Consider the following 13,853-nt stretch of genomic DNA (forward strand, 5'->3'; position numbering starts at 1 on the left):
ATAAATTAATTAAAGTAGCAAATGGAGGGTGCCGAGATTACCTGAGAGATGCAACAAGTAACAAGGTGTGGAGAGATGTCCATAAAAACTTTACCAAGAAAATAAACAGAAGATTAATTCCACAAATGGCAAAATAAATAAGACTATATGCCTTCTGGAAGGATGAAAGTTGATAATAAAAAAGTAGCTAAGTTTGGTGATTAGTAAGTAGGAATTTAGTAATTTTTAGATTGCTTTGTTAAATAAATAGTTGATAATGGTAACAAGGTACATATTTATGTTGGCTGGAGGTGAGGAATTGGGATACAAATAGCAAACAGTGACTTGGGGAAAAAAGGCTTAGAAATTTTGTTAATTCTTATTTGGAATATGTTATAAAGGTTTAATGTTATTGGATATCTGAAAGTTGATAACAAAAAATTAACTAAGTTTTATAATTAGTAAGTAGTAATTTAGAAACTTTTAGATTGTTATGTTAAATAAATAATCGACAATGGCAATAAGATACACATATGTGTTGGTTTGATGAGAAGAAAATGGATATCAACAATAAAGAATCTTCTGTTAACCAATATTAACTATAACAAATAATAATGGAATGATAATGATAAGGGATACAGTTAATTATATATATGATCATTCATTCATAACACAAATACATACCTATTTCCCTGGCTCAACTGATAAGGAAGAGAGCCCGTGGCTTAGTGGCTAAGACTCCTGCCTAAGATATATACAGCCCAGGTTCAAATCCCAGTAAGGGTATGGCTAGCTGATGAGAGCTAATTAGCTCGAAATAGATCTATACTAGTCTCCCTTTATTTATTTATCAGTACAAATACAACACAAATATAAAAAGGCAACATTAAAAATAAAAATATGGTTTTCTGCCTGCATGGTCTTCTGTGATAAGCCGAAGGACAGAAAGAGGGCGTAGTGACCTTCCTCCCATATTTAGGCATGCCAGGGGTTGTAACATAAATACATACATACATACATACATACATACATACATACATACATACATATATACGTACTACCATAACAAAAGGAACCTGGACAAAATTGTAAACAGTGACTTGGGAAAAAAAGGGGGCTTAGAAACTTTGTCAACTTACCTTTATTTAGAATATGTTATAAAGGCTTAAGGTTATTGGATGATTTTTGTAATAACTAATGAAATGCCATCAGGTGGTTGTGTTTTTAACTATGGATTATTTTAGGCAAAAGGACACTAAAACAACTTCAGTCAAACGAGAACTATGCTATGTTGCTAGTAAGACTCATTAAGAATCTTTGACATTTGATATGAATATAAGTAATGACTTTGGAAGAGATGCACGAAAGCTAATTGTAACCAATTGACACACTTTCTACAAGATGTAATGTAAGATGATGGGGTTTTTTTTTGTGTGTGTTGTTTGTTTAATAAAAATAAAAATTTCTTGCAAAAAAACCAACACAAAAACCACCTCTTCCTTTGGATGTTCAAGAAGGTACCTTTTCCTTCGGAGACTAAGGAGACCAAATTCTGGACGGATTCCAGGAGCTGCAGCTGCTGTTGCTGAAGAAGGCTGGCGTTACTGCTGGCCACATGAAGGGACTTCTCCAGACCTTCAATTGTGTTGCTCTGGTGACTCACCAGCTGGTGGAGCTGGTCCTTCTCGGTCCGAATGTCCTCCAGCTCCTTCAAGTGCTTCGTTTCCATCTGCCGGACTCGGGTTTCCAAGATGCTGCAGAGACAGGAAGATGGTCACCGAGAAAGCTGAGAATGACTAGTCCAGAGGTCTCCAAACCAGCATGGCTGACTGAGGAATTCTGGGAGTTGAAGTACACAAGCTTTGAAGTTGCCAAGTTTGGAGACTCCTTGTCTAGTCTAATGAAGAGAAGGACTAGAGGTGAAGTGATAGCCCAATATCTAAGGGGCTGCCGCAAGGAAGAGGGAATCAAGCTATTCTCCAAAGCACCAGAAGGCAAGAGAAGAAGCAACGGGTGGAAACTAATCAAGGAGAGAAGCAACCTGGAACGAAAATTCCTGACTGTCAGGACAATTCACCAGTGGAACTGCTTGCCTCCAGAAGTTGTGGGTGCTGTGTGTAAGTTTTTAAGAGGAGATTGGACAACAATTTGACCAGGATGGCGTAAGGCTCCTGTCTTGAGCAGAGGGCTGGACTAGAAGATCTCCAAGCTCCCTTCCAATTCTTATTCTCTATCCTAATCAGTGGTGGGTTGCGTACGGTATGCCCAGTTAGGGAAAATATAAATAATATAGATATAAATATAGATATAAATATAGATATAGATATAGATATAAATATAAATATAAATATAAATATAAATATAAATATAAATATAAATATAAATATAAATATAAATATAAATATAAATATAAATATAAATATAAATATAAATATAAATATAAATATAAATATAAATATAAATATAAATATAAATATAAATATAAATAAATATTTGTGTATATGTATGTATGTATGCTTGTGGAGACATTTGGAACTGAGTTTACAATAATTTTCCACGCTTCAATCCCTCCTGTTTTTGCGAATATTTCCAACATGGTTAAGATCGCAGTTCATGCCGGCCAACTAGCTCCGGGACCACAATCCTTGGGAGAAGAAGATTGCCGCTCTTCAGCGCCAGCACGATCTTGGCTTGTTTCACAAGGCCTCCTGCCTGTGCCAGGAAGATATTTTAGAAAGCCGCTGGATGGGGGACCTTCTTTCGCCAAGAGAAGGGAAGGTCAGCCGTGGACGGCAAGGTCTCTCGCCAGTGTCATGTCATTTGGTCGAGAATTCAAATGCCCCCCGAGGATTTTAGCATCCTTATTTTCGTTTCCATAAACAAACAACACTCCTGATTGCAAAGGCCGCCTTTCCCGCTTGTTACAAAGCCGTAACTAACTGCTGGGTGTTGATCAAAATACCGTTTCTTTCTCGGACGGCTAGAGTGACTCAAGGCTTCTCCCATGGATCATGGCCCCAAAACATTTGTTTCCGAGGGAAGGAAGCGGATTGGTAGGAACTGGAGCTCACTTCGTGCTCCAAAACATCACAAGCAAAGCGAACCAGGTTTGTTTACAAACCACCAGCCGGGTTCAGGCAATATGCTAAGTTTGGCCAGATTAAACAGGATGGTTGAGAACACTGTAGAAGCCATTCTGAAGAGTGTCTCTCTGTCTGTCTGTCTATCCATCTCTGTCTGTTTGTCGATCCATCCATCCATCCTTATCTATCTATCTATCTATCTATCTATCTATCTATCTATCTATCTATCTATCCATCTATCCATCTATCCATCTACCATCCATCCATCCATCCATCCATCCATCCATCCATCCTTCTTTATCTATCTTCCATCCATCCATCCTTCTTTCTATATCAATCTATTTTCCATCCATCCATCTATCCATCCATCCTTCTTTCTATATGTATCTATCTATCTACCATCCATCCATCCATCCATCTTTATCTATCTATCTATCTATCTATCTATCTATCTATCTATCTATCTATCTATTTATCTATCATCCATCCATCTATCCATCCATCCTTCCTTCTTTATCTATCTATCTTCCATCCATCCATCCAACCATCCTTCTTTCTATATCTATCTTTCATCCATCCATCCATCCTTCTTTCTCTATCTATCTATCCATCCATCCATCCATCCATCCATCCATCCATCTCCTATCTATCTATCTATCTATCTATCTATCTATCTATCTATCTATCTATCTATCACTTTCATCTATCTTTTTTCCATCCACCCACCCACCCATCTATCTAACCATTCTGTCTGTCTGTCTGTCTGTCTGTCTATCTACCTACCTACCTACCTACCTACCTACCTATCATCTACCTACCTACCTACCTACCTACCTACCTACCTACCTACCTATCTATCATCTATCTATCTATCTATCTATCTATCTATCTATCTATCTATCTATCTATATCTAGTCTTTCTAACATATCTATCTATCTATCTATCTATCTATCTATCTATCTATCTATCTATCTATCTATCTATCTATCCATCTATCTATCTATCATATTCTGTCTATCTATCCATCTGCCTGTCTCTCGATCTATCATTCTCTCTCTCTCTCATCTATCTATCTTTCTTCTATCTATTCTGTCTATCTACCCATCTCTGTCTGTCATCTGTCTATCTATCGATCTATCATCTATGTACCTACCAACCTACCTATCAAACACTGACCTTAGAAATGAGTCCTGTCATTTAAAAATAATAATAATGAAGAAGTTATTATCTGAGGACACTTTCCTAACTTCTAGGTCTTCTGGGAGCCTCTCCCAGACGGTTGAACCTTCCCCAAGGGATCCATTAGTGCAAGGAGCCGTCTCCATCCATAAAAGTGCCACGGCTGAAAGAAAAAACCCAGCAGCTTCACACTCCCGTAGGGAAACAGGTGTAGTGACCTGCTTGTGACCGACCACAGTGCAAATATGTTTGGCTTGTCATGGTTTGACTTTCTTCCGCTGTGTCCCCAAGATGCCTTCATGGCTTTTAGGGAGCACTTGGCTTGTCAAATGTTGAAATGAAACTTTAATTTTAAAAAATATGTTGAAATGAAGAGATTGGACAACCGTTTGTGTGAAAGGGTATAGGTCAGGGATGTCCAAACTTGGGAACTTTAAGACTTGTGGACTCCAACTTCCAGAATTCCCCAGCCAGCCATGCTGGCTGGGGAATTCTGGGAGTTGAAGTCCACAAGTCTTAAAGTTCCCAAGTTTGGACACCCCTGGTATAGGGTTTCCTGCTTGAGCAGGGGGTTGGACTAGAAGACCTCCAAGGTCCCTTCCCTTCTAATCATGTTAAATGTTGACTATATAAAAAATTGAAGGCGTATGTTGCTAATAGAAAACAGATGGAAAAGATAAGTTGGTTCGTTTTTAAAGAGAAGAAGGGAGGGAAATGATATTGTTAATATATATATTAAAAATTAGAAATTGGAAAATAGAAGAAGAAAAGTAATACGACTCAAATGGGAAATAATGTAGAATGAATTATGGGTTAGTGGAAATGTTAAAGGGCGAATCGGGACGACACTGTTCAGAAAAGAATTTTTCATGATGTAACAAAAATTTTAAAAAAACTTTTTATATTAAAAAAAGAAGAAGCATGAATTAGTTGCCAAACGTTCCCGTTCCTATTAGATGACCATGGAGATGCCGCAACAGACACAAGTCTAACAAAGGGTCTTCAGGGCTGCTTCTCCCAATGAATGGACTGCCTATATCAGGGATGGCTAACCTTTTTGTCATTGCAGGCCCACGCCCATAATGCAATGCGCGCATGAGAGACACCCCCTACGCATCCTGCCCCCTGCGCATACGGACACACAACCCCACCCCACACAGCCTGTTTTGGGCCCAGCAGGCCTCCCTGAAGCCTGCTGCAACCAAAAAAGGGGCGTGGGAGGCCTGCTGCCCCCCTGCATCCCCCCTATGCTTGTGCATGGGACCACCCCCCACCCCCCGCACGCATGCACAGACGTCTCCCACATGTGCCCAGCCCCTCACACATGCAGCAGAGACTCGAAAATCAGCTGGCCGGCTGCAGAGCAAGAGGGATGGATGGATGGATGGATGGATGGATGGATGGATGGATGGATAGATAGATGTAGGTAGGTAGGTAGATAGTTAATTAGATGAGGAAGAGAGGTAGGTAAGTAGATAGGTAGAGAGAGATAGAAAGAGAGAGAGAGATAATTAGATGAGGAAGAGAGGTAGCTGGTAGATAGGTGGATGGATGGATGGATGGATGGATGGATGGATGGATGGATGGATGGATAGATAGATAGATAAAAAGCGAGACAGAGAGAGAGAGAAAGAGACAGACAGACACACACATAGATAGATGGTAGGTAGGTAGGGGGAGAGAGAGAGAGAAAGAGAAAGAGAGAGAGATAATTAAATGAGGAAGAGAGGTAGGTAGGTAGATAGGTAGGTAGAGAGAGATAGAAAGAGAGAGAGATAGGTAGATAGGTGGATGGATGGATGGATAGATAGATAGATAGATAGATAGATAGATAGATAGATAGATAAAAAGAGAGAGAAAGAGAGACAGAGAGAGAGAGACAGACAGACACACAGACACACAGAGATAGATAGATAGATGGTAGGTAGGTAGAGAGAGAGAAATAATTAGATGAGGAAGAGAGGTAGATAGGTAGATAGATGGATTGATGGATAGCTAGGGAGGTAGGGAGGGAGAGAGAGAGATAATTAGATGAGGGAGAGAGGTAGCTGGTAGATAGATAGATAGATAGATAGATGGATGGATGGATGGATGGATGGATGGATGGATGGATGGATGGATGGATGGATAGATAGATGGATAGATAGATGGATACAGAGAGAGAGAGAGAGAGAGAGATGCAGAATAAGAACAGAGAGAGATTGTAAATGGTAGATAGTTGATAGAGACAGACAGACAAACAAACAGACATAGTTAGGTAGAAGGAGGGAGGGAGGTAGATGAGAGAAAGAGAGGGAGGCAGAGAGAAAAACAAAGAATATGTTTGGAAACTGTCCATGTGCAGGCGACCCCAACCCCCCTGTGAGCATGCACGCGCATCCCCCACATGTGTCCTGTCCCCGCCCATGCGGCAGAGACCCGAGAATCAGCTGGCTGGCGGGAGGCCTGCACGCATGCGCGGTGGGGCTGAGCTGGGGCAACCGCTTGCATGCCTGCCAAGAGGGCTCCGTGTGGCACCTGTGATACGTCACAGGTTCCCCATCACAGGCCTATATTTCTCCCGCCAGCAGCTCACCTGTTCTGATCCTGGAGTTTGTGGATCTCGCTGGTCTGCGCCAGGAGCTGCCGTTCCAACTTGTTCGTGGACAGCGAATTCTCCAGGAGTTGTATTTCGATGCGGGAGGTTTGGTTCAGCACCTGCGCATGGAGCAACAAAAGAAGCCAAGATCAGGCTTGGAAAGTGAGCTAGAGATCCGCGGTCCTTCCTGAACACCAGAGTAAAACCGGAGAGAAAGGAAGGTGGAGTTCAGCAGCAGAAGGGACTCAACCGTGCATTAAAACCATGGGTAGCAGCCAAACCCCAGCAGCAAAAACAGGAGTGGAATAGAATAACAGAGTTGGAAGGGACCTTGGAGGTCTTCTAGTCCAACCCCCTGCTTAGGCAGGAAACCCTACACCAGACAAAGGGTTGTCCAATCTCTTCTTAAAAACTTCACAACTTCTGGAGGCAAGTTGTTCCACTGATTCATTGTTCTCACTGTCAGGAAGTTTCTCCTCTGTTCTAAGTTGCTTCTCTCCTTGATTAGTTTCCATCCATTGCTTCTTGTTCTGTCCTCAGGTGCTTTGGAGACTAGCTTGACTCCCTCTTCTTTGTGGCAACCCCTGAGATATTGGAACACTGCTATCATGTCTCCCCTAGTCCTTCTTTCTCTTAAGCTAGGCATACCCAGTTCCTGCAACCGTTCTTCATATGTTTTAGTCTCCAGTCCCCTAATCCTCTTTGTTGCTCTTCTCTGCACTCTTTCTAGAGTCTCCGCATCTTTTCTACATCGTGGCGACCAGAACTGAATGTAGCATTGCTAGTGTGGCCTTACCAAGGCCTTATAAAGTGGTATTAACCCTTCACATGATCTTGATTCTATCCCTCTGTTGATGCAGCCTAGAACTGTGTTGGCTTTTTTGGCAGCTGCTGCACACGGCTGGCTCCTATTTAAATGGTTGTCCACCGGGACTCCAAGATCCCTCTCACAGTTACTACTACTGAGCAAGGTACCACCTATACTGTACCTGTGCATTTCGTTTTTGTTGCCTAAATTTCATTAATTGATGTAATTAATTGTTCTGTCAGGAAGTTTCTCCTCAGTTCTAAGTTGCTTCTCTCCTTGATTAGTTTCCACCCATTGCTTCTTGTTCTGCCCTCAGGTGCCTTGGAGAATAGCTTGACTCCCTCTTCTTTGTGGCAACCCCTGAGATATTGGAAGACTGCTATCATGTCTCCCCTAGTCCTTCTTTTCATTAAACTAGACATATTCCCAGTTCCTGCAACCGTTCTTCATATATTTCACTACCTTTTTCTAGGAGTCACCACCTACAAGAGACAGTGTAAGGACTGTAACAGTCCCTATGTAGTCTCAAAGTTGTTTTTCAACAGGAAAGTGAATTCTTTTCTTTTACTTTTGAAGACATTTTGCTTCTCATACGAGAAGCTTCTTCAGTTCTGACTGGAAGGTGGTAAAGGGAAGGATTGATGCTCCCTGCAGACAGCTGGACGTTTGCATCCTTTCAGAGGGTCGTTGAGGTCACTTGGAGCTTTACCTGTGTCCTCAGGGTCACCTGAGGGGTGCAAATGTTTCCTGCATTCTGCCCTTTTTTCCCCTCTGGAAATCCGTTCTTCCTCCCACAGCATTTGATGAGAAGTGAAATGTATTCAAAAAAGAAACAAACAAGAAAAGTCCAGTTGCCTCCTGAAAAAGCACCTTTGGGACAACTGTGACCTGGAGGACGGAAGATCTCCACGGACTTTTAGTCCCTGTGTAGGATAAAGACTGCAGGCCATGTTCATGGACAGTAACTGTCAGTCAGATGATGGAATGAAGTCTCCTTAATGGCACAAGAAGTGGACAGGCGTCACCATAGTTTCAGCTGGGAAACTGGGAGCATCGTAGACCAAGCCAAGGGCAAAAATGCTAGAGAATTCCTGGAAGCTCCATGGGCTTCCTCTTCCTCCTCCTCTTCCTCCCCTCCCTTCTCATTCTCCTCCACTCCACACACCTCACTTCCTTCTAGCACAGATGATGTTCCCTACCTGGGTCATGAATTGTCTGCAAGGAAACCACCAAGCTCAGAGACCACCAAGGACCCCGTACTCATAGTCTCCATCCCCCCTTATAGCACTGATGATGTTCCCTAGTTGGGTAATGAAACATCTGCAAGGAAACCACTAAGTTGAGAGAGCACCAAGTATCCCACAGTTCTCCTCCTCCTCCCTCCCTCCCTTCTAGCGCTGATGATGTTCCCTAGTTGGGTCATGAAATGTGTGAAACAAAACAACCAGGCTCAGAAAGCAACAAGGACCCCAAAGTCATCCTCCTCCTCCTCTTCCTCCTCCTCCTCCTCTTCCTCCTCCCCACAAACCCCCTTCTCTTCTAGCACTGATGGTGTTACTTAGCTGGGTCATGAAATGTCTGAGAGCAAATTACCAAGCTCAGAGAGCATCAAGGACCCCACGGTCCTCCTCCCCCTCCCCCACCCCCCTCCTCCTCTTCCTCCTCCCCACAAACCCCATTCTCTTCTAGCACTGATGATGTTATCTAGTTCGGTAGTGAAACATTTGCAAGAAAACAACCACGTTCAGAGAGCTCCAAGGACCACTCATTCTCCTCCTCCTCCTCCTCTTCCTCCTCCTCCTAACTTAACAAATTGTTGATTCATTCTATTCCAGTGACATTTTAAATACAGTAAATGTGAAGAACCAGAAAGTGCTCTTGTTTTGGTATAAGGGGAACTCTTTTTCCTTAAAGCCAATTCCAAAAACAAACGTCCAGAAATCCAAATGGAATATTGGGCAACGTTTCCTTCCTTGGCAGAGTCAGGCTGAAAATTAAATGCTTCTAAATATGTATAATTTCTCTTTCCCCCCCCTCAAACTGCCCCACCCATGTCATAAATCACCTGGGTCTCCACATCGGTCAGTTTTCGTGTCTGCTCAGCTGTTTGGCTCAAAAGATTGGTGCCAATCTCCAATATGGCAGCTGTCTGATTGTGTACCACATTCTGTTGGATGTGGGCCATTTCACTCTTCATATTCATATGGATGAAATTCTCCAGCTAAAAAGAAAACAGTCACCTCAATATGAGAAGGAAGGCGTATCGGATGCGTTAAGTCATTAAGAAGAAAAGGGGGGGGGGAATAGGGAAAATAATAATAATATATAAGTATACATTCAAAAGTAAGATACAAAGTGGGGGGGAAACATAATCAGGATAGATTTGGGGAAGGAAAGGGAACAAAGAAATGATATTCAATTATTTTTGGGTCTGCGGAAATACCACCCCAAGAAAATAAAAATTAAGAGCGGGAAGAGACAATTAAAAAACAACAGAAAAAGAAAGGAAGAAAGGAAGAGAGAAGAGGAAGAGAAGGAAGATAGAGGCGAGGAGGGGAAGATGGAAGGGAGAAGGAGAGAAGGAGAGAGGGTAGGAAGGGGATGAGGAAGAGAGGAGTAGGGGAGAGGGAAGGGAAGAAGGCAGGGAAAGGAGAGAGGAAGGAAGGAAGTAGAGAAGGGAGGGAGGGAGAAAAGAAGGGACCTACAACAATAGAAAAGGAAGAGAGGAGGAGAGGAGAGGAAGAGGAGGGAAGGAAGATAGAGGTGAGGAGAGGAGGAAGGGAGAAGGAGAGAAGGAGAGAGGGTAGGAAGGAGGAGAGGAAGAATAGGAGTAGGGGAGAGGTAAGGGAAGAAGAAAGGGGGAGGAGAGAGGAAGGAAGTAGAGAAGGGATGGAGGGAGAAAAGAAAGGATCTACAACAATAGAAAAAGAAAGGAAGAGGGGAGGAGGGGAGGGGAGGAAGATAGAGGTGAGGAGAGGAAGATGGGAGGGAGAAGGAGAGAGGGTAGGAAGGGGAAGAGGAAGAGAGGAGTAGGGGAGAGGTAAGGGAAGAAGGGAAGGGAAAGGAGAGGAGGAAGGAAGGAAGTAGAGAAGGGAGGGAGAAAAGAAAGGGAAAAGAAGATGGTGTTACAACAGGCGGAAGGGATGGTAAACGAAGCAGCCCAAAGAATATGTTATAACGCTGCAAATGGAATGACAAATGTATAAGAACGACGAATGTAAAAAAGAATAATAACTATGTGAATGTAGACCTATAATGGTATATAGAGAACAAAAAATAAAAAAAACCTTTCAGAAAAAGAAAATGAGAAGGCAGGGCTTCTGAACTGTCTCCCCCCCCCCCCTCCCGTTTTGGTGGCAACCAACAGTATCCCAATACTGAGAGCTAATTTGGTGCAGTGGCTATAGTGCTAGCTTAGAAACCAGGAGTCGGTGAGTTCTAGTCCACCTTAAGAAGGAAAGCCAGCTGGGTAACTTTGGCCCAATCACCTGGAGATGGAGATTTCTAGTTCTGCCTTGTCTAGCCTATCGAGGAGAAGGACTAGGGCTGACATGATAGCAGTCTTCCAATATTTGAGGGGCTGCCCCGTAGAAGAGGGAGTCAAGCTATTCTTCAAAGCACCAAGAAGCAATGGGTGGAAACTAATCAAGGAGAGAAGCAACCTGGGATTAAGGAGAAACTTCCTGACAGTGAGAAGAGTTGATCTGTGGAACAGAAGTTGCCTCCAGAACTTGTGAACGCTCCATGACGGGAGGTTTTTAATGTTGGGCAAATATTTGTCTGAAATGGTATATGGTCTCCTGTTGAGCAGGGGGTTGGGCTAGAGGACCTCCAAGATCCCTTCCAACTCTGTTATTTTGAGTAGGTGATAGATAGATGATAATTAGATGATAGATGATAGACAGACAGACAGACAGACAGACAAATAGGTGATAGGTGATAAGTAGGTAGATAGATAGATTAGATAGATAGATAGATAGATAGATAGATAGATAGATAGATAGATAGATAGATAGATAGATGATAGATAATAATAATAATAATAATAATAATAATAATAATAATAATAATAATAATAATAATTTATTAGATTTCTAGACCGCCCCCTCTCCCCGAAGGGACTTGGGGCGGTGTACAGGTATAAATTTAAAAAACCATACAAACAATAATATACATAGCTAAAATTAGATTAAACAACCCCTGTACGAATTTATAAAAATTAAAAACTAGACCATAAAACCAATCATAAAAATTTAAAAATGAAACTGAGGTGGGAAAGGTGGAATTAGGCCAGGCCGGCTAGCTGAAACAGGTGGGTTTTAAGTTTTTGACGGAAGGAGCGGAGCAGATAGATGGATGGATGGATGGATGGATGGATGGATGGATGGATGGATGGATAGATAGATAGATAGATAGATAGATAGATAGATAGATAGATAGATAGATAGATATGGTAGATAGATTCATGGATGGATGGACGGACGAATAGACAGATAGTCAGACTGAGAGGGATGGTAGGTAGATGAATGGATGGATGGATAGATAGATAGATAGATAGATAGATAGATAGATAGATAGATAGATAGATAGATAGATAGATAGATAGATAGATAGATAGCAGTGACGTGCGGTGAAGTTTATGACTGGTGAGGCACTGACACAGTGCTGGGTTTCAAATATTTTTAGACTTGTGGACTTCAACTCCCAGAATTCCACAGCCAGGCATGCTCAGTTCCAATTTAAAGCAACAGCATTTGTTTTTCTCCTTTGCTCCTTCTTTCTTTTTCTTTTTCTTCTCCTTCCCCTCCTTCCTCCCTCTCTCCCTTCCTCCCTGTCACGATGTTAAAAGGTTTGCTAGGCCTGAACTGCCTAAACTGACATTCAAGAGTTAAACTAAGAAAGTTTTATTGCGCAGGTCATAAAACAAAATGTTATCTGAAAGTGATTTATTGCGCACGCGTTACACATTCCAAAATTCCTTTCTTCTTTGTTCGGCTGCCAACTTGGCAGACGGAGCTTTCATTATCAAAATGTAACCATTAGTTATTTTCTGTTTCATTTACTTTTATTATTTTATTATTAAAGTTTGTTTATTAATTAGAATACTTTTAAAGACTTTTATTTTTCTCAACATCTCAAAAGATATGCGGAAGGGAATCAGCCACGGTCCATTGATCTCAGATTTCCCCAGGGCATTTTTTTCCCTGACACTCCCCCCCCACTCTCTCTCTCACACACACACACAGAGAGAGAGAGAGAGAGAGAGAGAGAGAGAGAGAGAGAGAAGTTGGATTGGACTATCTCTCCTACCCCTTCCCTCTCTCACTCACTCTCAAACAAACCCCCACACACACAAAAGTTGGATTGGATATCTTTTCCAGTGGCTTGAAAGCAGCTCCTCTGCCATCCCCCCCATTCCCCTGCTGCCTTTCCCAAACACCTCCACCATTGCAAATGCAGCCTGCTGTCTGGGTGGGAAATGCCTGGAACACAATAAAGCCCACCCACCACCTCCTGCTGACAGGCTGGGGTGAGAGGAGAGGCAGAGAAGCCGGAGGGGAGCCAAGCCGAGCCTTCCAAAAGAAAGAGGCTGGGGGGAAGTGTGTGTACTACAGCATGGCTCTTTGCCTGGCTTCCTGCCTCCTCCTGTGGTCTCCTCAGTGCTTGCTTGTGCTCTCCCTCCCCAAGTGTAGTTTGATTGCAGGCGGAGCCACGTTGCCTTTTCAAACTTGTGATAAGTGAAGCTGGGCTAGATTTTTATATAGTTTTATCCAGCTGTGTGTGTGAGAGAGAGAAATGAATGGGGGCCTGGGGAGGAAGTCACTACACTTGGGGAGGGAGAGCACCAGTGAGGAGACCACAGGAGGAGGCAGGAAGCCAGGCAAAGAGCCATGCTGTAGCACACACACCGGCCCCACAACGTGGCTCTGCCTGCAATCAAACTACTCTTGGGGAGGGAGAGCACAAGTGAGCCAGGGTCCTTCCCTCCAGCCTTTGCCCAAAGCCCTGCACAGCACCAGGAGGATGAAGTTTGAATTCCTCCCCCTCCCTCCAACCCACACATACCTTTTCCAGCTTTTTTTAACAGTTAAGCAGAGTCATCCACGGTGAAGCAGTAACTAGCTCAGCTTTTTCCTTTTACTTTTTTTTTTCATGATGAGAGTGGTGAGGCTGTGCCTCACTTGCCTCACCTGACTGCACGTCACTGATAGATAGATAGATAGA

The 13,853-nt window shown here is 42.8% G+C and overlaps 1 protein-coding gene across 1 annotated transcript in view; it reads right to left on the bottom strand.

Moving 5' to 3' along the window:
- ANGPT4 (angiopoietin 4) overlaps positions 1 to 13,853 on the bottom strand; it is a 41,532-nt gene that overhangs the window by 10,675 nt on the left and 17,004 nt on the right. The window contains exons 2-4 of the mRNA XM_081949727.1: positions 9,694 to 9,849; positions 6,818 to 6,939; positions 1,501 to 1,733 (exon numbers count right to left, since the gene is read on the bottom strand). Coding sequence (XP_081805853.1) covers positions 1,501 to 1,733; positions 6,818 to 6,939; positions 9,694 to 9,849 — 511 coding nt within the window. The remainder of the gene's footprint in view (positions 1 to 1,500; positions 1,734 to 6,817; positions 6,940 to 9,693; positions 9,850 to 13,853) is intronic.

The sequence above is a fragment of the Natrix helvetica genome, assembly GCF_964273705.1.
Source record: "Natrix helvetica genome assembly, chromosome: 3".
In the NCBI taxonomy this organism is placed as follows: domain Eukaryota; kingdom Metazoa; phylum Chordata; class Lepidosauria; order Squamata; family Natricidae; genus Natrix; species Natrix helvetica.